Source organism: Solanum lycopersicum, chromosome 1, assembly GCF_036512215.1.
Source record: "Solanum lycopersicum chromosome 1, SLM_r2.1".
In the NCBI taxonomy this organism is placed as follows: domain Eukaryota; kingdom Viridiplantae; phylum Streptophyta; class Magnoliopsida; order Solanales; family Solanaceae; genus Solanum; species Solanum lycopersicum.
The window spans coordinates 3638676-3663974 of record NC_090800.1 but is presented as its reverse complement, the minus strand read 5'-3'; the positions used below and the strand labels follow the sequence as shown (position 1 = coordinate 3663974).

At 30.2% G+C, this 25299-nt stretch overlaps 5 protein-coding genes and 2 non-coding genes across 7 annotated transcripts; 4 read left to right on the top strand and 3 right to left on the bottom strand.

Moving 5' to 3' along the window:
* Nucleotides 1-1055: 1055 nt before the first annotated feature.
* On the top strand, nt 1056-3653 carry LOC104644397 (protein FAF-like, chloroplastic). Its single transcript, XM_010314045.4, has one exon. It carries the CDS (start codon nt 2068-2070, stop codon nt 3511-3513), a length of 1446 nt encoding a protein of 481 aa, XP_010312347.1. The 5' UTR covers nt 1056-2067; the 3' UTR covers nt 3514-3653.
* A 1590-nt stretch (nt 3654-5243) lies between these two features.
* Nucleotides 5244-6659, bottom strand: LOC101249293 (protein FAF-like, chloroplastic). Its single transcript, XM_004228824.3, has one exon. It carries the CDS (start codon nt 6657-6659, stop codon nt 5244-5246), a length of 1416 nt encoding a protein of 471 aa, XP_004228872.3.
* An 8040-nt stretch (nt 6660-14699) lies between these two features.
* Nucleotides 14700-14779, top strand: TRNAL-UAG (transfer RNA leucine (anticodon UAG)). Its single transcript has one exon. It is a non-coding gene; the product is annotated as a tRNA-Leu (tRNA).
* A 1355-nt stretch (nt 14780-16134) lies between these two features.
* LOC101249571 (uncharacterized) lies at nt 16135-16605 on the top strand. Its single transcript, XM_004228825.1, has one exon. It carries the CDS (start codon nt 16135-16137, stop codon nt 16603-16605), a length of 471 nt encoding a protein of 156 aa, XP_004228873.1.
* A 1401-nt stretch (nt 16606-18006) lies between these two features.
* LOC101249750 (protein CHLORORESPIRATORY REDUCTION 42, chloroplastic) lies at nt 18007-19893 on the top strand. The gene is made up of 2 exons (XM_004228418.5): nt 18007-18416; nt 19637-19893. Exons 1-2 carry the CDS (start codon nt 18169-18171, stop codon nt 19737-19739), a joined length of 351 nt encoding a protein of 116 aa, XP_004228466.1. The 5' UTR covers nt 18007-18168; the 3' UTR covers nt 19740-19893.
* A 223-nt stretch (nt 19894-20116) lies between these two features.
* TRNAK-UUU (transfer RNA lysine (anticodon UUU)) lies at nt 20117-20188 on the bottom strand. The gene has a single exon. It is a non-coding gene; the product is annotated as a tRNA-Lys (tRNA).
* A 741-nt stretch (nt 20189-20929) lies between these two features.
* LOC101250040 (uncharacterized) lies at nt 20930-25299 on the bottom strand. Its single transcript, XM_004228419.5, has 9 exons — nt 24896-25299; nt 23650-23854; nt 23363-23453; nt 23144-23289; nt 22770-23013; nt 22552-22656; nt 22268-22450; nt 21980-22184; nt 20930-21604 (listed from the first exon to the last, which is right to left on the bottom strand). The coding sequence occupies exons 1-9, from the start codon at nt 25116-25118 to the stop codon at nt 21102-21104; spliced, it is 1905 nt and encodes a 634-aa protein (XP_004228467.1). The 5' UTR covers nt 25119-25299; the 3' UTR covers nt 20930-21101.

Below are 25299 nucleotides of genomic sequence, written 5' to 3'. Positions count from 1 at the left end.
AGGGAAATAATGTAATCAGCTTTTAACATTGTGCGATTTATGTAAATTATAATATTATAATAGGTCCAAAATTAATTCTTATGTGTGTGAGAGGTGTTACCCAGTTTTAGAACGAAAAACAAGATAGATATACCATTTAATTTTCTATCCTCATTTAGAAAGGTGCACCAAATTATTATTGCATTATATAATTTTGAGCGTGAGTTCACTCATGTATATAAAAATATATTTTGAAATAATTATTAAAGCTATACTACATGATCTCAGGAGGATAACATGAGTTCACCTGAACCCGACGGCCCCGTTACCCCCTCATGAACACACCTTTATATTGATGTCAAGAATTTGTTGACTTTGGTAATAGTTTTATATATTAGTTAATTATAGAATAAAATAAAATTAGGATAATATGATTGTCAATGCACTAAAAATATACTTTAACCCAAACAAACAAATTAGTGCTTAAAAGAATGGTAAAGAGTAATTAAAGAGTGCATGACGGGTCATTAATGATATTATAAAAAGAATAATAACATTGATTAATCAAACAATTATGAACTTTAATTACTTTTATATATATTCAATTGAGTCAACTTAGAATCAATTCATCCTTCTGTCATCTATACCATTAATCCTTTTAATTTTTGGTTAATTAAATATATAAACATATGCTTTGTGACCTAAAATATTCTTAATATTTATGTACTAGATTATGCAATTAAGTAGTATTTATAACATTATTTAAATTGCATTCGTGAGCCAAATTAAAGCATGAATTGACCTAAGTTAACATAAGACACTTTAAACATATAATATTTGTTAATTAAACTTTTGATTTGCTTAGGGAAATAATTATTATTTTTTAAAGTCCACCGTCCATAACTTTAGTTCAAATATATTAATTAATATATGATTATACTATATATATATATATATTTGAATACTATTTTATAAATTTGTAATTGTAACTTATTAATAAAGACTAATGAGGGAACCAATTTCTCATTATTTGGAATATGCTTCATTCCATCTTAGATAAAGTATTTCATCTTTTTTTTTTTCTTTTTCGCTTCGTCTTTTAAAACACTGATTGATAATATAAATAAATAGTGACGATTCTTTTGAAGGTGATTGCTTTGCTTGTTCCTTAAGCCATCTTTGTTGTCCAACAATCACTTCCTTCTCACTTTATCTAAATTTATAAAAACATCGTTACGTTTCGTTTTAAATTATTTTTGTGATTTTTAATTTGGCCTGAAGTTAACAAAAATAAAGTGGACTTTTAAATTTATAGTTTTAAACTAAAGATATGTGATATATATTAAAATGTCAATTAATATTGTGGTCTTAAATATGTTAAAGTGGAAAATTAAAATTCAAAAATTTTAAAAAAGAAAAAACTAAATGAACTAAAAAAATAAAATATGACAAATAAATTAAAACAAAAAAAATATATATGTTATATTCCATGAAAGGCTTTATTTTTTTGGCTGGAATTAAGAATCAAATATTCATGGATGGAAATAGTAATTAAGGTAATAGTTTAGACTATAGAATATCTCAAACTAGAATACTAATAATCTTTATATTCCAATTTTGTTTGGTAATTTCATTTTTTTTGTTGGTAGAAAGATAAATATATTAAAACAACACATTAAAACTAATTAGACCAACTATCAGTTACATCTCTATTCTATCTGAACTATTACCATTTACTCAATCAAATATATTTTTTTATACATAAATAATGATAATTCATGTTAGAAAAATGAATAACCGACTATTAAAATATAAAACTCACAAATGAGCAAAATTTCGTATAAATTTTTAACCATTATCACGAAACTAAATAAAGTATTTTTTTTTCATGGTGGGCCCTTGCACAAGATTCAATTAGGCATTTTGGAGTCCTACAAATACCCTGCCCTTTTTATTAGCATTCACAACATCAACCAAAAACATCCCATACTCCAACATACCAATAATTATATCCTCAACACATCTAGATTATTCTTTCTCATATATCGCGTAATTACTAGATTGTGTAATTAATAGACTATAACGAAAATGTCAATACCTAGAATGGAAGAAATGGAAACACCACAATTGAGTAAACCACCAACACCACATATGCCTAAGACAAATGGCATAGTGTCAATTCTTGGATCAGATACTCAAAGAGGCAAATCAAATGCAACCTCTATTAGAAGAACATTTTCAGCTGATATGTCATCCAAACAATGGCTTACACAAAATGGTTTTTTCTCTCTAATCAAAAAGGTTGCTTCATCTAAAGATCTTACTCTTTCGACCTCCTCTGAGGAAGAAGAAGAAGAGAAAGAGGAGGAGGAGCTCGAAAGACGAAAAACATCATTTGATGTTTGGAGTTCAATTTTGTCACAAAAGAAAAATGATGATCTTCAAACTCCATATATTCACCCTCTTGTTAAAAGATCAACAAGTTCTTTAAGTGAAAAAAGTCTTGAAACTTGTACTGAAAATCTTGGATCGGAGAATGGTTCTGATGGGTTTTCCTCCTACACTCCTTCTGAGAATGGAGATGTAGATGAGGAAAAACACGATCATCATCACTACCACTACCGCCACCACCAATACTGCTCGCAATTCATTGAGGAATTGCGAGCAGTAAAGTATAAGAATAGCAAGAGATCATCATCATCTTTTCCTCCACCAATTACTTCCTTGGCTATAGGGGATAACAAGCCTTCTATACAAATGCAATCTCGACGTCAAGATGGTAGATTGATTCTTGAAGTTGTTTCTATTCCTCCTCGATATCATTTCCATGCCCATCGCCATGATGGTCGTCTTCTTCTCACCTTAGTTGATAATAGTACTTCCACTTTATCATTAGAACAAGAGATGGAGGATAATGATGAAGAATTTGATCATATTTTCGACGATATTGATGATCATACACCTCAATTGATTATGGAGCAAAAGCCAAAATTTTCAAGTGGGGTGATAAATATGAAGACATTAACCCTAATGATGAATTTGTTAGATTCTCCAGTCGAAATAACAGAAAAGACAAAATTTACCAAATTCTCCTCAGAGCTAAAAGATCATCTTAGGCTAGGAAACAAGAATCTTATAACATGGTCCCACAAGTTCAGTAACAACTTGACATGTACTGTGGATTCAACTGAACTGACTAAGGAGCTAAGTCAGATAACCTCAGTTCCTCAATCACTCCCAACTCAACTAGCACCTGCGACCGCGCTCAATGTCTATGAGTATTTTTGGAGGAAGAGTCCCACAATTGCAAGAGAATACAACAAGTATACAACTAAGCAAGTTGTTGTTGCATCCTATAGTACTACTCCTAATGAGAAGGGTACAACAAAAGTAGCACCAAATGAGCAACAAGACTTGGTGTTAATGAGAGGGAATAGAGCAAATTGTAACTATTTGGTACCTTTGCAAAGAGGATGCAAAGAGCCAAAGATGTCTTTACTAATTTGGGAGCCTTATTGCATTGTCACCTCATGATGATCATCATCAAAAAGATCAAATTGACATTTTTCTTTAAGTGGCTAATCATACTTAACTCTGTAAAAAGAAGTTGTTATATACTCCATCCCATCCGTCTCAATTTATATAATACTTTTTGGATTTTGAGATTCAAACAAGTCTATCTTTGATCGTAAAATTTTTATATATTTTTTTAATATTTTGAATTGTAATTATGACTTATAGTACTTTTTACGTAGTTTATAAATGTATAAATTTATTTTCAAAAAATTAAAGATTTCATGCTCAAATTCTCGATCAAACTTAAACTGTTTGACTCTCAAAAAATGAAAATGTCACATTAATTGAGACGGGAAAATATTTTTCTTCTTCTTCTTTTTGGTAAGTATAGGAAGAAAAAAATGTGTATAATTAATTTAACCATTTTGTTAGCTCTTTAAATTATATTATACTTTTTCTAGATTTTATGTTAAGAGAAATATCATAATATTGAAATCAACTTATTAAAACTTTTAATTCGACATCTAGCGTTATCGTGTTAGGAATTTTATTAAAGGAGTTTGCAACACACATATATATAATATGTTGATTTCAATATTATATATATATATATATATATATATATAATTATAAACATAAAAATTGATCAAAGTGAGTTCAATATCTATTATATTATACGTAAAATATATTTTTTAATATATATCATAGTATAATTTTTTCACCGAATATGATACAGATGAACTCCCTCGACCCTTACTAGTTCCGCCATTAATATAGACCCCTTCCGTACGAGTTCCATTTTTGCCATATTCTACGATAGCGTGAGAGGATTGATTCTCTACTATCAAATTGTGCCTATTCATTATCCAATTCCATATATACTGTAATAAAAAAAAAAAGTGGGACCAAAAATATCGTAGATATCGAAAAAATATATATATTTTTTGAGCATAAATTTGTATTTTCACGACATAGTATTTCACTAGTTATATCATATTGTTATATATAGAATTTATGCCGAGCGAGACAAAAGTTCTCTAAATATATATTATATATTGAGCAAATCAATCATATATAGAAATACTACAACTTATGTCACTTAACTTAATTCTACAAAATTTCCATCGGGCGATACAACAGTTCTCTTAACTTATATTAAGTGAATTAGGTCATGGATAAGGATAAATTGATCTACAAAAATAAAATAAAATAGGTGGATAGTAATATAAGGAGTAAAACATTAAAAACCATTTGAAGTAGAGATAATTTGTGTAAAATAAATAGTCGAATTAATAACCCGTTCAAAAATTACTCGTCCATAAACGGTTTAGATTAGATAAAAATTACTAAATTCTCGTGAACGGGTAGATCCACCACCAAATTGATAGGTTACCATATCTTTTGGCCAATAACTTAGTACTAACATCATCATTATCTATATAGGTAACATTACTCCTTTTAATAAGTCTTATGTAACACGAGTAGTCAAGCCAGTTGATTTCAAATACGAAACAACTATATTTTAAATAAATAAAGGAAGAGCTTATACAAAATTGGATGATTGTATATAAAAAAATAATGATCTCTCTCTTTGTTACTTGGCTACACAAAACTCTTTTTTGACAAAAGAGTAAAAACTAGTCAAGACTTAGAGAGGAAAATAATAATACATATTATATAGTTTTATATATTAATTTTTTTTGTTGTTAATTAGTTGTTTTAGGACTTGATAAAACATTTGGTGATCATCAAGAGGTAGCAATGCAGTAAGGCTCCCAAATTAGCAAAGACCTCTTTTGCTCTTTGCATCCTCTTTGCAAAGGTACCAAATAATTCATATATGTTGCTACTTTTGTTGTACTCTTAGCATTGGGAGTAGTACTATTGGATGCAACAACAACTTGCTTAGTGGTATAGTTGTTGCATTTTTCTGCAATTGTAGGATTCTTCCTCCAAAAATACTCATAGGCATTGAAAGAGGCCGTCGTCGACTGAGGAACTGAGATTATTTGACTCACTTCCTGATCAGTTAGTTCAGTTGAATCCACAGAACCTGTCAAGTTGACAACTTTACTAAACTTGTTAGACCATGTTACACGAATCTTGTTTCCTAGCCGTAAATGATCTTTCAGTTCGAGGGAGAATTTAAATTTTTTTGTCTCAATTGGGAATTGCATTGACTTTTTCCTTATTTCGATTGGAGAATCTAACAACCTCATTATAGTTTTTACCCCACTTGATAATCTTGGGTTTTGTTCCATCACAATGATTCCCTTTTCTTCTTCTTCTTTATCAAGACAATCATCACTTATATAATCATTTTGAGGTGTATGATCATCAATAACGTCGAAAAGTTGATCAAAATCTTCACCATAATCCTCCATCTCTTTTTCTAATGATGAAACGGACGTACTATTATCAACTAAGGTTAGAAGAAGACGACCATCAAGGCGATGGGCATGGAAACGATTTCGAGGAGGAATAGAAACAACTTCAAGAATCAATTTACCATCTTGGCGTCGAGATTGCATTTGAATGGAAGGCTTGTTGTCCCCCCTAGCCAAGGAAGTAATTGGAGGAGGAAAAGATGATGATGGTCTCTTGCTATTATTATGCTTTACTACTCGCAATTCCTCAATAAATTGCGAGCAGTATTGGTGGTGGTGGTGATAGTGATGATGATCGTGTTTTTCCTCATCTACATCTTCATACTCAGAAGAAGCGTAGGAGGAAAAACCATCAGAACCATTCTCCGATCCAAGATTTTCAGTACAAATCTCAAGACTCTTTTCACTCAAAGAACTTGTTGATCTTTTAACAAGAGGGTGAATATATGGAGTTTGGAAATCATCATTTTTCTTTTGTGACAAAATTGAACTCCAAACACCAAATGATGTTTTTCGCCTTTCGAGCTTCTCCTCCTCCTCCTCTTCCTCAGAGGAGGTTGAAAGCGCAAGATCTTTAGATGAAGCAATCTTTTTAATGGGAGAGAAAAAACCATTTTGTGTAAGCCATTGTTTAGATGACATATCAGCTGAAAATGCTCTTCTAATAGAGGTTACATTTGATTTGCCTCTTTGAGTATCTGATCCAAGAATTGACACTATGCCCTTTGTCTTAGGCAATAGTGGTGTTGGTGGTTTACACAAATGTGGTGTTGCCATTTCTTCCATTCTAGGTATTGACATTTTTCGTCGTAGTCTAGTAATTACACAGTCTAGTAATTATATAATATGAGAAGAATATAGATAGTGTTGAGGATAGAATTATTGGTATATTGGAGTATGGGATGTTTTTGGTTGATGTTGTGAATGTAAATAAAAATGGCAGGGGATTGTCAGGGTATTTGTAGGACTCCAAAAATGCCTAATGGAATCTTGTGCAAGGGACCCTCATGATTAAAAAAACAAAAAACTTTTATTAAGTTTTTGATAACGATCGAAAATTCATTCGAATTATTATTTATGCGAGCTTTATATTTTAACTATTAAATGTTCTTTTTTTTTTTAATTTGGATTGTCATTATTTACGTGGATCGGAAAATGAAACAACTGATAGCTGACCTTATCAATTTTGAAGTGTGTTTTAATACATAGATAATGATAGTTCAAATAGGAAAGGAACCATCTAGTTATTAGCTAGTTAGACTGTGAAACTCATGTAACAGTGATAGTTCAAATATGTTATTTAATGTTCAAATTTCAAGTTTTATATATCGAAGGTGTAAATTTAATGTTTTAATAGGTCACTTACCATCTTTTCTTCAATTTACCAAACCATAATTGCATATCGAGAATGTCGTCTAACAATCAATAAAATTAAGCAAATTTCAAAGTAAAAATACTTATAAACTATGCATAATTTCTACCCTCTCAAAATTATGTTGAAGCACCCTTGAAGAACTTATGCACCACTAGACATAAATTGGATTTTAAAAACACTAAGTGCTAGATATTATTTAGCTATACACTTACTATTTTCCCCATGCTTGAATATTCTTTAATTTTTGCACCCTAAAAGAGCATTTCAAAGAATGCAAACTATATTTATTTATAATTAAAAATAAAACATTAGTACAAATTTAGTTAAAATGAGAAGAAGTGATGAAAATGGCTTAAGGAACAAGCAAAGTAATACTTTATCTAAGGTGGAATGGAGCATATTCTAAATCATGACAAATTTATTCCCTCATGAGTCTTTATTAATAAGTTACAAATTTATAAAATTTATTAATTTTTTTTTAATTAAACTCATTTTGCTTGTTGACGGGCTTATGATAGTTTCTTGTCCTAATTCAACATATTCTTTTTTGAAATAATTAGAGAAATTCTATTTTTTACTTTACTTATTACTATTATCCCTTATAAGTTTTATAAATCTCAAGAATCCTTCATTTTTTTTATATAAAAAAGGCTATTAATGTATTCAACTTTCCGTTAATGAATCCAACCCTCTTTTTAGTGTATCAGCGCATGTATCTGACACTCTTTTTAATGTATCAGTACTTTGATTTTTTTGGCCATTAATGTATTTTGACCCTCCGTTAATGTATCCGACTCCTTTTTTTAATGTATCAACGCATGTATCCAACCCTCCTTTTGTTATCAACGCTTTAATTTTTTAGCCATTAATGTATCCGATACTCTTTTTAGTGTAGCAACGTTAATATTATTGTATTCGTTTGAGGGATTGCTGTAATTATAAACTTTTTAAGGGATAGTTTGTAATTTTACCATAAAAATATGTGATTTTTGTAATTTATCCTTTTTTCTCTTCCTGCTTGGTAGTAGGCTTGTAGGTGAGCCTGGTCCGATTTCGATTCCTAAAACCCACTGAGAAGAGTCATGCGGAGTCTCGCTTTCTATATTGCTCCCTTTATCAGTGTGATGACGTTTATGATGGTTTAAAGCATTTTTTCTTTAACATTGAAAAGTTTGTAATTAAATATATTTTCTTGATCGAATAAAGTGTTTTACGAATGTGGAGCACGAATGCATAGAACCATTTTTTATTGATGATGGTCTAGTGATCAACTTAGTTTATAATAATTTCTAACGACAAAGAAAAGAATAGAATCTTTTTGGTAATATTATATATATACCTCGTATAATGATGCACTAATTAATACATTAATCTAAAGTTATGGACATTGGACTTTTTTTAAAAATTATTTCCATAGACAAATCAAAGGATTAGGAAATATTATATGTCTAAAGTTTCCTCTATTAAAAAGATTTGTACTAATTGTCTCCTTAAGTCAACTCATGCAATTTAAAATTTGTTATAAATGCTACTTAATTGCATATTCAATGTATAATTAGATTAATATTTAGAATATTTTAGGTCACTCTTTAGGAACTTTCATTATTTATTTTTTTTACTCAGAATCTATAATATCATATTTGAAAGTGATAAATGCGTATCATCTGAGTAACTCCTCTAATATATAAGATGAACTGATTCTAAGTTGACTTAATTAAATATATAAAATAATAAAAGAGAAGAGTCCAATTTTTTAATTAATCAAATATTCTTCTTCTTAATTATAATAATACTATTAATGACACCACCATGTCTCTATTTTTCTTAAAGTATTCGTTTAAATCAAAGCATTTTTTTAGTGCCAAGACAAACCCTTGTTATATTCTTAACTAATATATAGTCATAATGAAAAAATTATAAGATACTTCAAAATTCAAATAAAATAATTAAAACTTAGTAAAAATGATCGAAAATTTAATTAGTTTATGATCTACATTTTGGCCCATTTTAGCGCAACCATTTCAAATATTCATCAAGAAATATTTGTGCGGGTCAATATCTTTTTAGATTGATTTTGATCTGCTCAAAATCATCTCAATCTATTCATTTGATACCTCATAATCGTATTATTAAAAATGTAGTCGAAAAAAGAGACCAGAGGTTATGGAAAGTGAGCATAAGATTCCGTCAAGTGTCATTTGTATCGACTCCAACACTATGACAAGATAGATAGAGTTTCTTCTGTCTTTAAATAAATTTTTCGAGTTTGAGTGGTGAATATAAAAGATCATATTCGATAATGATATTTTTTATATGAGTCTTTACGCATCGTAAATCTTAATTAATTCAAATTCTTAACATGGAAGTGAAAAAATTAATTCTAAATTATTTTTTTGCTTTTAAAAAGAATCATATAGGGATATATTTGATTGTTTTCACACATGAATTATTATTAATATTATTATCATGTATTCCTCCCCTCCATAGCTCCCACATTTGCTTAAGGTTGGAAGTGCGGAATATTTACCATCCGAACAACTTTCAGTTGTCTAAATTATTATTTGTTTGAATTTTTTATTATAGGAAAAAGTTAGATTAGTTGAAAATGAACATGTAAAAATTGCCTCAACTAAAATTGATGGAATTGACCATAAAAAAAAACTATCCAAATTCGCTATCACTTAGGTATCGATAAAAAAACATAAAAATAAAAAAAAATTAATAAGAACCCAAAACTTTCATAATTTACCAATATATATGGCATAATTCATTCATCAAAAGGAACAATTTATACATCCATAAGCTACATAAATCATAATAGTATATGGTTATTGTTATTCAAACTAATTGTAGGATAACTAAAATTTATGAAGTAAAATGGAGGTAATTGGCCTAAGTGAATTGTTTATATGCTTTGGATTTTTAGGTAATATTCTTGGTATTTGGAACAAGGTTCTTCCATGTTTTTAGTTTTTTTTTTAAAAAAAAATTATCTAAAATATCTGATTTTTTGAAGTTCCTATAACTAAATTATTAATAGTGACCCATCTCCCTTTTATTGAGAATTTTTCTTCTTATTGTTTTGCCCTTTTGAACTTATAAATACAGATAATTTGCTGCGTGAAAATCACTCGTGTTTATTTTTACGAGAGTTAATTTAATTAAACTTTTAAAATTGAATATAAATGGATTAGTTTGATATTTCAAATTTACATATATTAGAAAATTATAGGAAAAAATATTATGTGTTAGCACTCATTTGTATTGTACTTCCAAACAAATTGAATCAATTCAATGTATATATGGTAGATAAACTAATACAAATAAATGAAATAATAACATATATGTCTCTACATTGTATTAAAAATGAAACATGTAGCATGGTTTCTAGTTGGAATTAATGTATCCAATAATAAAAAACCACCAAAATATCTCAAACATCTAATAAAGCATCTTTTAATTCAATTTATCGTGAACGAGAATGTGATGGGATGATCAGAATCTTTTTGTTCATAATTAGAAGCTTATGATTTAAACTTTTAAGGACAAAGAATTTGTATTCAATGCAATTTTATTCTTAAGGGAATTTATAATTCGGGAAAAAAATCGATTGAAGATTTTAATCTAATTGAATTATTATTTTTCTTAATAAACTCATCATGCAAATAAATAAGCTCCTTCCCCTCTCTTTATTAAATAAATGAAGTGGTTTAGAAGACGTTTTCTAATCTAACTTTCAGTTATGTATTGTGCGACTTCTCTGAAACGAATGAAAGAAAGCTTGATCTATTAAATTTAAATTAATATACAAAGAATACATAAATGTATAAATTGCAATTCAATTCCCTTTTTAGAATAGTCCAACTATCTACAAATGGTGAATTATCTTTTTTGAGTGTTCATGTCCTTTAGCTTTTGAGGTCATGCATGTTACAAGTGTCCCTTTAAATAATGTTATCATTAAATATTGATTTTTAATTAAGTATATTTTTGTTATTTGGAAGAAGAAGAAAAAATCATATTCATTGATTTTCATGAATGTATTTTTATATGGTGAGTTGTTGAATCAAATTATGTATAAAAGTGAAGATATTCCTCTTCAACAATACTTGCTTTTATTAAGCTTTTAAAAAGAGCTTGATTAATGGATCTTATATATAATTAAGTATAGTACAAACAAAATAAATGATATATTCATGTTGTATTGAAATTATTTCTTATCTATTTGATTTGATTTGTTAATTAAGGACAATATTATTTTTAATCATGCTTGCTTAATCGTGGTATTGCAAAAATCATGACTTATTAGGTATTATTTATACACCCTATAATACTGATTTAAGTGTATAGTATAACTAATACATATCTGATAAATCATATATAAGCTGAAAATTTTATCAAACAAATTAAAAGATTAAAAATATCATAACCACTAATACATATATTATTTTTTGAATACACCGGTAAAGTTTTCAAATTGTTTCGAATTATTATCATTATCATTATCATTTCACATATGTGAAATAATTTGTACATATAGAACACAATGAACTAACGAATGTATACTTTCTTTGTAATATTTTTCACATTTTATTTTTTAAAAATAATTTTTTTATTTTTATACGTAGTTAAATTAGAATATATTAATAAATTGAACATTTTTAAATTAAAATATTTAGAAACTATAAAAAAAAAGTACTATAATTATACTTTGTTGATACCTGTTAAGTAAAAAAATACATATATTAAAATTTATGTATCAAAATATAATTAACTCTCGAGAAATGAACTTGTTTGATTGGAAAGAGTAACTATTTGAAATTCACTTTATATTTATCAAAATATCCACCTTTACTATTCCTTTATTATGCATAGATAAAACTTCTTTTAGGCAATTATATTACAAAGAAATGAAAAGAAAATAAGAGAATATATTTGTAAGAGTAATGGTTCTAAGGCTACTTTGCAAACTTATAATTTAAGTATCATTATGTTATTTTAAATATCTTAATTGCTCTAAAAAAAGGGATTTTTGGTAAATATAGATACAATAGGTATAGAATGTATTTTGTACCTTAAAATATGTGATTTGCCTAATTTTTACAAATATAATCTTAGATCTTATTTAAAAAATTATAGATTTTAGTTTGAGTATTTATCATTCAAACAATAATTTGAGATGTTAGGGAAAATGATAATTTTGAGATGTTAGACGATTGTATTTATCATATTTATACATACATTTTTATTTTAGGGGATTTTACCAATTTTCGTATGCTATAATTTATAAATTTTTTATAATTCTGAATTTCCAAAATAAAATGTAAGAAAATTTTCATGAACGTCTGTCAAGACCTTAGCATAGACCTAGTTCATCTAGTGGTGAAAGTAAGCGCATATTCATGTTCACACGAGTCCCAAAGCAAGAAAATGCAGATTTTTGTCGATTTTCGTGTGCTATAGTCCATTGATTTTTTGTGATTCAGAATTCTCAAAATAAAATGACTAAATTTTTTTCATAGACGTCAGTTAAGACCTTAACAATTGACCAGTTCGCTCCGCAGGAAAAAAAAGCGCATTTTCAAGTTCAAAGATTTACCGATTTTTGTCTGCTTATAGTCCATGGATTTTTGTGATCCAAAATTCCCAAAACAAAATGATCAAAAATTTTCATAAACGTCCGTTAAGACCTTAGCTATGGACCCAGTTCGTCCTGCGAGGAAACATGATTTTCAAGTTCAAACGAGCCCCAAAGCAGATAAAAACAGATTTTTTTCGATTTTTCATGTGTTATAAGTCCACAAATTTTTTGTCATGCGAAACAAAATGACCAAAATTTTTCATGGACGTCCGCTAAGATCTTAGCAATGGACCTATTCATTCTGTGGGAAAAACAAGAGCATTTTCAAGTTCAAACGAGCCCTAAAGCAGGTAAATGCACATTTTATCAATTTTCGTGTGCTATAGTCCATGAATTTTTTTGGATTCAAAATTTCCAAAATAAAATGACTGAAATATTTCATGGACGTTTGTTATGACCTTAACTATGTTCCAAGTTCTTCCCGTGGGGAAAACATGCACATTTTCAAGTTCAAATGAGTCTCATAGCATGTACATGCATATTTTATCGATTTCATGTGATATGGTCCACAAATTTTTTGTGATACAGAATTTTCGAAATAAAATGACCAAAAGATTTCATGGATATCCGGTAAGACCTTAAATATGGACCCACTTTCTCCCGCGGCGAAAACGGGCGCATTTTCAAGTTCAAACGAGTACCAAAACACGTAATTGCAGATTTTGCCAATTTTTGTGTATTATAGTCCACATATTTTTTGTGATTCAAAATTTTCAAAATAAAATGTCTGAAATTTTTCATGGACGTCTCTTAAGACCTTAGCAATGAACCAGTTCGTCTCGTGAAAAAAATGGGTACATTTTCAAGTTGAAATGAGCCCCAAAGAAGTTAAATGCAGATTTTGTCGATTTTTTCGTGTTTTACAATCAATGGATTTTTGAGATCCACATTTTTGGAAATAAAATGGCCAAACTTTTTGTAGACCTCCGTTTAGAACTTAGCTATGGACCCAGTTCATCTCACGGGAAAAAAAAAACGTATTTTCAATTTCAAAGGAGCACCAAAGCAGGTAAATACATATTTTGTCAATTTTCGTGTTCTATAATCTATAAATTTTTTGTGATCAGGAATTTTCGAAACAAAATGACCAAAATTTTTCATGGACGTCTGTTAAAACCTTATTTATAGACATAGTTCGTCCAACGGGAAAATAGACGCATTTTCAAGTTCAAACGAATCCCAAAGCAAGTAAATGCTGATTTTAACGATTTTCGCGTACTATAGTTCACAAATTTTATGTGATCCGCAATTCCTGAAAAATAATAGCCAAAAATTTTCATGGACTTTTCGCTAAGATCTTCGGAATGGACCTAATTTGTCCCGCGGGAAAAACGTGTGCATTTTCAAGTTTAACGAGCCCCAAAGTAGGTAAATACACATTTTGTTGATTTTCGTGGACTATAGTCCAAGGAATTTTTGTGATCCGGAATTTCCAAAAACAAAATGGATGAAATCATTCGTGGACGTCGGTTAAGACCTTAGCTATAATTCCATTTCGTCCCGCAGGGAAAGGACGAATTTTCAAGTTCAAACGAGCTCAAAGAAGGTAAATTTATATTTGTTGATTTTCGTGTACTATGGTCCACAGATTTTTCGTGATCCGAAACTCTCAAACTTTATTTTTATGGATATCCGTTAAAACCTAATGGGCCCAGTTTGTTCACGGGGAAAACATGCACATTTTAAAGTTCAAAATGAGCCCAAACTAGGTATAGTCAATGAATTTTTTGTGATCCTGAATTTCCAAAATACAATGGCTGAAAAATTTCATATAATAAAAGTTGTTAAAATATTACAACTTGACAGTTTGGCCGAGTGGTCTAAGGCGCCAGATTTAGGCTCTGGTCCGAAAGGGCGTGGGTTCAAATCCCACAGCTGTCATATTTTTTTGGGACATTTTTGGCCCAATTAAGTACCTAAACATATGATAAACTATTTTTACTATGCACTTGTGTTTTCAAAAATATTTTTGTTTTGCGGTGAGTCGGTGATTCATAGAACTTACGCTTCGTGTCTCGAGGCTTACGTCTAGCCTCGTATTCCATAAAACGTCTCTCCTCGCACTTTCGCTTTTTAAAACACTACTATACACATTAAAATTGTATTATATTTTGCGTACTCTAAGGTTACATTAGGTAGATAATTTAATCATTTAAAATGCATTAATTTTTTTTATTTACACATTAGTCTTAACAAGCCATAAAACTCCGAACATATTTCAATTAAGACTGATATATATATGATTAAAGAAGGTGTCATATTTCTATGTCATTAACTTCTATATATAATAGATATTTGAGAGTACTTGCAAAAAAGTATATTTTTTGAAATACTGCTTCATTTTTAATTGATTTTTGTCACATATTCGAATTATTTCAATCTCATTTTTTTTCTTTTTATCTACCATGGAGGCTACTTCAACTTTGCCACATATATCTTCTTTCTTAATCGTGTCATGTAAGCTAAAAATTTCATCTATTTTTTTTTGTATTAGATTGACTCATCACAAAATTTTGAAAAAATAAAGAACATTTTTGAATATTATGTTGTTAAATTAAAAATGTGTAATGTACTAAAGCACCTTAAAATCTTGTAATTTTGAACATATCGTATAAAATTTGAAATTAGGAAAAGAATATTCACTTTTATAAATAAAAATTAGACAAATAAATTAAAATACAAAAACATAACTTATTGACCGCCATCATGAATGTCGACCTATTAGCATTTACAACAACAAATTTAGTGAAATTTCACAAAATGTAATATATCTATAAAAATTATTTTGAAACTTTTTTGACTTTTTTCTAAATATTACCAGTATTTATATACCCACAGATAAAAAAATCACTTACAAAAATCTAAATACAACTCCAATTTAATTTTATTATCAAACATAATTTTAATTTTGAATTATCATTTTTTTACTTTAAAAATATTTTTTTTTTCAAATTCACAATTTTCAATGCCAAACAAACTTCAAATTCTTTATTTTTCAAAAAAAAAATTCTCTCCATTTTTTCCAATTTCCTCTTCAATCACCACCTCTCTCTTATAGAGAGATTTTCATGTTTTCCTCTTTAATTTTATTTATTTCTCCAAAAATTCATAATTCATAATCCCTTTTTTTTTGCTTAATTTATTTGTTCCTTTCTTTTAATTCCCCCTTTTTTTTTCACAATTTGTTGTTATTTTTCAAAAATGAATTAATTTTTACCCTTTTTTTTTCGGTCACAATGAAATCGCCGGTGATGACAGGGCAAACAGGGTCATCGACGGTGCACCGTCGACAACCGTTGTTACGAACAGAAACTACAACGCCGACGACCACGATGATGAATCACTGCGAAACCCTTCGTAATCGGAAAGGCGAAGTCGCCGGCAGAACGGCGGCGGAGTGCGCGACTGTGTGTTGCTGTCTTCCCTGTGCGATGATTCATTTTCTCATACTGGCGGTGTATAAAGTCCCGACGGGATTGTGCCGGAAACTGTTGAGAAAGAATAAACAGAAAAGGCTTTTGAATAACAACAATAAGAAAATTGAATCCAAATGCTGCCAATTAACCGGTGCCGGCGACGGAAAAGAATCGGAAAATGTAAAAGCCATCGGCGAAAAGCCGGCGTCGGCGGAATCGGAAACGGAGATGTGGGGCCGGTTTTATGAAGGTGGATTTTGGAGAAACTCATCTGAGAAAAAAGAAGAATAAAAGGGTAAGAAAAAAAAAATATATTAACTAATCGAATTTATAAATTAATTATATGAATTTTTTGGACTAAATAAATAAATTAAAAAAAAAAAAGAGGGCATTTTGCATTTTGGGTTAGAGAATAAGGTATTTCAATGATATGATTTGTAAATATAATTGCAAAAAAGAAGTAGTAAAAAGTTTTATTTTTTTCTATTTTTTGCTATATATTGTTGTAATATCTTTGTGAAAATGATAAATGCAAAAATGTGGATTGGGAATTTTTAATGGTTTAGTTCTTTGATTAAGAATGTTGTTTGGATTAGAGTGAGTGTAAATTTCCATTCAATTTATTAACTTGAATCGAAAAAAGTATTATTAATTTATTGAGATTGGTTATTGAAATTTGGAATTCTTATTAGTTTGATTAATGATTTTATCAGCTTTCAAGTTTTATTGGTTAAATTGATGATTGAATCATTAACGGTTGCTAATCGATTAATGTCAAGTAGAATAAATGTAGGAAGTTTTGAACTTGAAATTCTCGATTATTTGCTCAATTATAAGTTATACGTTATGATATTCTTTATTCTTGTCAGATATTTATATATCTTTAGAAAATCTTTAATAATCTTAGTTTCAATTATTCGGACTCGTAAATTCAAAGATCATTTTTATCCAATCACGAAGAGGTTTTTGGAGGAACTCTTATAATCATTTACTAATTAAACACAAAAAAATTAACTTTTTCAAAGTCACTAGTGTAAAAATAAAAATCTCTTATAAAAAAGAACATAAAATTAAAAAATCAAGTTTATAAAGAGCTATAAAATCAAATATCTCGAATTTTCATACTATCTTTTTTCGTGAGTTCGGAGCTTAAAGGGTATAAAAATATTAACAAAAATTTTAAAACGGAATATGAAAATTTATATTAACCAAAACGGCAATATAGCTGGAACATAGCGATTTCCTCCGCCAAAAAAGCAAAATCACTACTACTGCAGCGATTTTACAAAATGTAATTTTTTTTTAAAAAAATCGAGAAAATCGCTGCCTAGGCAACGAATTTTTATTTTTTTTAAAAAAAAAAATCAAATGAAGATGTGTGCCGTCGATTTTCATGAATTTTTTTTTTATAAAAAAAAAATTAACATAAAAATCTTTAAAATTTTAGCAACGATTTTCATGAATTTTTTTATTTTTTCAAAAAAAAATTGAAAATTGCTGCCTAGTAGCAGAGATTTTCTTGATTTTTTTTTTAAAAAAAGAAAATCACATTTTGTAAAATCGCTGCAGTAGCAGTGATTTTGCTTTTTCTGGAGGAGGAAATCGTTGTTGTTCGAGCAATTTACCGTTTTGGTTGATATAAAATTTTATATACCGTTTTAGAATTTTTGTTAATATTTTATACCGTTTTTCGTATCAATTTTTCTTTCCACACGCGTGGACCCCACGTACACTAAGTAGTACCCCATGCATAAAACACTTGTACTCTACCAAGAACCACAAAAACATCATCTTGAAATTAGAACTTAGAACCATACATACACCTTTTTTTTTTTTTTAAATTTTACTTCAACAATGGCACTAGTTTCTTTCACCTCAATTCCCAAATGCCCAAATTCATCAAGATTTAGCTATAGTTCAACACAATTACCCTTCAATTTAATCACCAAATGTGAGTTAATAAACACAAATGATGGCTCACAAAAACTTGAAATTGGGTCACCAATTATAGTAATTGAGTCTCCAAAGTTGCTTAAAACAGCTGCCTCTGTGCCTTGTCTTAGACCCAATGTTGGCTTGGTCAAACCCGGTGACGTTGGCAGGTACGCGCTTAATTTTACATACTTTTTGTTTTGCGTGAATTTATTTTATATACACTCGTAATAATTAACATAATTCACAAATCATAATTTAATGTCTTTAATGTGTATTATACTTTATGTGTTACACTATTAAACCATCTTTAATTACTTTTAAGATAATTTGATTGTATGAAAAATGTTGAAGTTTTTTGTGTATCAAAAAAGTCATTTCATACCATGTACTATATATTATTTTTGCTTGGTTTTAGAAGTATATTTTTCTTTTGTCATTCATTAATTTCCAACAAGAACTAAGAGGACAACATTGGGGGAATATTTATTTTTATATTTTAAAAAATAATTATTATTCTCATTATGGTAAATGGTAATTAAGTTCATAGTGAATTTTTACCAAATCAGAGTTTGGGACTTGAATCCATCTTCAACGGACCAATCAAAGCACCTAAGATCGACTTGCTTATTCGTCATATCTTTTGAAAAAGGGACCTGTAGAAAAAGATTTGACGCGAAGGAGGAAGGAATGTTTAGTTTATGGATTATTTTTTATAGGGAAAATGCACAAGTACCCCCTCAACCTATGCCCGAAATTCCAAAGACACACTTATACTATACTAAGGTCCTATTACCCCCCTGAACTAATTTTATAAGTAATTTTCTACCCTTTTTAGCCTACGTGGCACTAGTTTGAAAAAAAAAGTCAACCATCGTTGGGCCCACAAGATAGTGCCACGTAGGTCGAAAAGGGGTAAAAAATTATTAATAAAATAAGTTCAGGGGGGTAATAGGACCTTAGTATAGTATAAGTGTGTCTCTGAGATTTCGGGCATAAGTTGATGGGGTACTTGGGCATTATCCTTTTTTTTTTATATACAAATACAAAAATAAATCAAAGTTATTGAGGCTCGCTGAATCCATAACTCAAATGTTAGCTCCACCCCGATGACCATGAGACGAGCTAGAGCATTGATGTTCGAACCGGTGCTTACATTCGAATGAAATTACATTATTTTTGACGATAGATTTAAATTAAACATATCATGTTTGATCAAAATTATTGTATTTAGCTCAAATTATACATGTGTGAAAATCATCGATATAATATAACAAGCAAAACTCGCTGACTCTAAATCATAAATTTACTTATTTTCAATGTAAATTATAAACTAAACTATATATATGTAAGTTTTATATTAAAGAAAATTTGAATTTATGTAATGCAGGATAGTGTCAAGGAAACCTATGGATGTGTGGGCAGTTCGTCTCAGCATTGGCACTTATCTTATTGATAGAAAATATTTTAAGCCCTTAGAGCTAGACGATTGATCGAGTCGAGAGGTTGAGTCAGAATTCAAAATAATTTATGGTTCGAAATTTGTTATTTAACTTATAACTCATCATAGTTAGTCGCTTCATAATTAAATGTTATTATACGTTTAATGAATTTTCTAATATAAATATAAAGTAAAAATTATGATGATATTTGTCTGAACCTTCATTCAGTATACTAGCTATATGTGTTAAAATTTACGAAACAAATATAAATAAATAGTTTCAATTAAATGCAATTAATATTGTGATATAATTTCGAAACTCAAACATTATTCTTGAAATGATTCTAAAGTTATATTTTTAAAAATGTTGAAATTGATTTTGTGAAAAAAAATAATAAAAAATTATTTTCGAAAAAAAATAAAATAAATCGCCGTCTGTGGGGATCGAACCCACGACCACGTGGTTAAAAGCCACGCGCTCTACCACTGAGCTAAGACGGCTAATATGTTAAAACATTTTCCCTAATTTAATAATAATAAATATATAATTTGAAGAATAACACCGGTAAATTAGAACTTAAAGGGTTCGTTTAGTACGTGGAATAAAGAAAATAATTTCGAGATAAAGTTGATTACTTTATTTCGTATTTAACTTACTCCGAGATTGTTTTATCCTATCATTTGTATTAAAATGATGAGATTACTATCTGATATGAAAGATGAGATAAAATAATCTCATAAAATATTCTTATGTATCTTATCTCACAGATCAGACGACTCTGAAAGTAAATAGTACTTTAAATTGGTTTTGGTTGATAAAAGTTCGACTAAACTCTTTGTCTTTACATCGAATCAATTCTCTTTTAATTGAAATTATTTATTAATAGTTTGATGATTGTAAAATCTTATATAAATGTGTATTCAAGCATAATTTTATTCGTATCAAACATCTTGAAACACCCCCAAAATAAGAATGTCATACAAATCGGAATGGAGCTTTGTCTAATGCAATTACAATAAAAGTTGTACGTTGATAGATTTGTATTCGTATCAAACATTTTGAAACGCCCCAAAATAAGAATGTCGTATAAAGGGTATATGTGCACGAGATTGATTAGATGGAAAGTGTACGTGTATGTGAGTCATTTTTTAACGAGAGATACATCGATTCTAAATCGCAAAGTCGACGGATACATTACTTTAACAAAAACAATACCAAAAGCTACAAATTGAATCAACATGTATACAAAAACAAAACATATATTGGATAGCCAAGCAATATATTTACAACAAAATGGAACAACCACACTTGCTTTTTATGATATAGAAATTTACGTTATTTTTTCATCTTTTGCTTGATATAGTCTACAAAACTATATGTTATGAAGCTTTTCTTACACAAAATTTACTTCACTCAAATCATGTTTTTCTGGTTTCCATTCACTGCCTGAGTTGTGAGTCCGAATCCGAAGGGAAACAAAGGATCATAGTGTGGATCGCCAACGTTCATTGGGAGCTGATCGACTCTCTTGAACCAAGTACGCGCGAGTTTACCAGTGAATCCATAGTCACCAAACAGAACATCAGCAATACCTTGTCCTTCAGTTCCTGGAAGCCAAGCAGCCACAATTGCATCCATTTTCTCAACGTATGGCTCGATCACAACAGGACGTCCAGAGATGATGACTACAACACATTTCATAGCTCCACAAACGTTTTGTATAATGCTAGGACCTGGATCAGGTATTGTGAGGTTTGAGCTATCGCCGTACATTTCAGCATATGTATTTTCACCAACAACTACAACAGCATAGTCGAATTTGCTCGATTGCACAAAGTTACTGTCTGGCACCTCGTTGAATACTACTTGCGTTGCAGGATCAACAGTTTTCTTTACAGCATCTAAGACAGTTGTTCCTGTAAGATTTCGAGATGCATCAGTTTGAGCTCAACAACTTTTTATCAAATGATCTCACTCGTAAGGAGGAGGGAGTCGACTGAACATCTCAACCCTTCCCCCGTATCATATCCCTAATTCTTGTTCACGCAGGACCTTGCACAATCATGTCAGGTAAGCAACAACAGCTTCATCAAAGTACTCACTTATGGACTAATAGAAGCGGAGAGCAGACACTTGACATGGTGCATCTAGTATGAGACACGTTATACATGTTATACTCGTTCAATCAATAACCGAGCAGAATCTAGTGTACCATAAGGGATTGACGTTAAGAGAAATGAAGGATTCGTGTAGTACTCTAGTCGAAATGACAGAATAAGAGCAGAACGTACCGATTGTAAGGTTATTGTGAGGAACACCCTGCCATAGTATAGTCCAGCCTCCACACTGGTAACCCAAATTGTGTGCATGAGTTCCAGCAACAAGTATCTTCGCGGCCTTTTTCGGAAGGGGAAGTAATGGTTGCTGAGGTGTTTTGCCATTCTTCAAAAGCACAAGTGATTTCCTTACTGCTTCTCTTGCAATTTCTCTATGTTCCTGTATGAATATGTTCAACGATAATAATGCTAACACGAAAACAGAAATATCCTAAAGAATCGAAACATAAGCATATGTTGTACCGGGCTGCCCAAATGTTTAGCTAAGCTATGATCACCCATTGGATCCTCAAACAGTCCCATGACAAACTTAACCCTTAGTATACGCTTCACGGCATCATCGATTCTGCTCATGGGAACGATGTTTTTATTCACTAGCATTGTTAGATTGCCAATAAAATCTGTGTAGTTATTCGGTACCATAACCTGTGTGTAGACAAAACAGACATACATGAACAACAACGAAAACTCTACTCAATAACATACCATTTTCATATATTCACTACTGAGAAATTCAACATACTAACCATGTCAATTCCTGCGTTAATACTTGCTTCAACTGAATACGTGTAATTAGAGTTAGCTGGGTTCGTAATCCGGTTAATACCTTCCCAATCTGAAATGACAAAGCCCTGAAACGTACATGCCAATAGACGTGGTTATATAGTTTGATACATCCATCATGGACGTTAACCAAAAGATAACTTTAGACTGTCAGTTATATACACGAGCTAATCGTTCTTACCCTGAAGTTCAACCTCTTCTTTAGGAAGCCAGTGAGTAGATGTGTGTTGGCATGCATCCTGTCACCGTTCAAGCTCGAGTAAGATGCCATAACTGTTGCAACACCCTTTATGACTGAATCGTAATATGCAGGCATGTGGATGCTAAATAATCCTTTTGAATCGACTATTGTGTTGTTTTCATCGAGTCCATTCACAGTACCACCGTCTGCCACAAAGTGCTTAGCACAGCCTGCTACCTTTGTCCTTTACAAATAGAATACAAATGTCAACGTTGGTTGCTTTGACAGAATTTCTTAGAAATAATACAGATATATCGAAAGAACAGAACATATAATAGATCATTCGATCAAAATGAGAGAACAATGATACATACTTTCCGTTAACATAAGGTGTTCCCTTGCTCATGCCAGCCGGTAAATCGCCTTGTAAACCAGGAATGATCTCTGTCATGCTTCGTACAATGTTAATATCTTCGCTGAAACTTTCGTAACAACGACCCCACCTCGGGTTTCTACATACCTACCATAACACAAGTTATTAGTATATATCAAACACCTTTATTGTGCTAGAAGTGTCAATCATATCAACTTACTGCAATGCATGGTGAGAAAGCATATGGTATTCCAGTAGCTCTGACTTCAAGTGCTGTTGCAGCTCCGATTCGCTTCATAAGTTCAGGATCCCTATCAACGAAAACACGAGGATATGAAGATTGAAACAAGCAAATGTGATCTGTATTCGCGATTACAAGAGATACACCAGATCATTCAGGCATCGATAGCATCAACTACGAGAAGAACAGCATGGCATATCATCAAAGATATCCCGGGGAACAATACTAAGCATCTGCATTTCAAAGAACGATTTATCGAAACTTGCCTGGTGACACCAAGTCCAATATTGTGAGGAAAGATTGTAGCTTTGTAGACATTGTTATGGCCATGAACTGCATCAATGCCATAAATCATGGGAATACCGAGACGAGTCGAGAGAGACCCCTTTTGAAAATCATTTACCATATTCACCCAATCCTCAGCTGTGGCATTAGGTTTTGGTACACTCCCTCCACCACTCAATAGACTCCCTGCAGGAAAAAGTACATATAGTTGGAGATAAAAGGGGTTTTTACTACACAGATAGCGGATCAGATTTACTGTTTACTTGTTCGAGCTGATGTACACAAACTATACAATGCTGTCAAATATGAACTTCCACATACAAGAAAATGTTGAAATTGAAGCTTTTTGACTCAAACCATGCACTCTCCAAAGATGTTGTCGCAATCCCATATCAGATCCTCCAAAAAATGCACTATTTTTGAAGGATCGTACATACATCCGTCAACATTTTTGAAGAGCGATCGGAGCGACATCGTTTTCAAACACCAAAAATGCTCTATCTTAGATGATCCAACATGCATCCGTCCACATTTTTAAAGAGTCCGAACCACATTTTAAAAATGGTCAATTCATCAATCCTCTAAAAATGCACTATTTTAGAAGATTTGAATCCACATTTTTGAAGAGTCTAAACAGACATAATTTTTAAAAACCAAATAGACAAATATTCACCAATCCTTTAAATATGCACTATTTTAGAGGATTCAAACCCATTTTTGAAGAGTCCGACCAACATAAATTTTTAAACACCAAATGTACAAAAATTTCAAGAATTGCTAATTTTATCAATCCACTATACACTTATCCACATTTTTGAAAAGTCCGACCAACATAGATTTTCAAACACCAAATAGACAAAAAATTCAAGAATAACCAATTCATCAATCCACTAAAAATCCACTATACACCTGTCAAAATTTTCGAAGACTCCGTAGATTTTCAAACACCAAATAGACAAAAATTTCAAGAATGGCCAATTTATCAATTCTCTATCGAAATTTTTGAAGAGTACGACCAACATAGATTTCCAAACACCAAATTGGCAAAAAATTCAAGTATAACTAATTCATCAATCCACTATACACTGTCAATATTTTCGAAGAGTCTGAACAACATATATATATATATATATATATATAAATATTCAAACACAAAATATACAAAAAGTTCAAAACATTTATAACTCCAAAAGTAAAAAAATAATAATTAAAAAATCAAAAACATACCAATAAAATATTTACTCATAACCTCAGCAGATGCAACTTTCCTCTCAATTTGAGTCATTTGACCAATTTTTTCTTCAAGTGTCATTCTTTTCAATAAATCTTTAATTCTAACACTCAATTTTTGTTTTGGATCTTTATATTTCATATTTTCTGCCTCTATAACCATAGCCAATACACAAAATAACATAAATCCTATAAAGGGTATTTTTACAAATTTCCCCATTTTGTTACAACCTCAATAATAATCTTTTAGGTACAATATGTTATGAACAAACAAATAAAAAAAAGTTAGATAACAAGTAGGAAACAAAACATAAAATAGATGATTTTTTCCTTTTAATTTTTTAATTTTTAATTTTTGGATAAAATTTATAGGGGGAAAAAATTTTAAAAAAAATATAGAG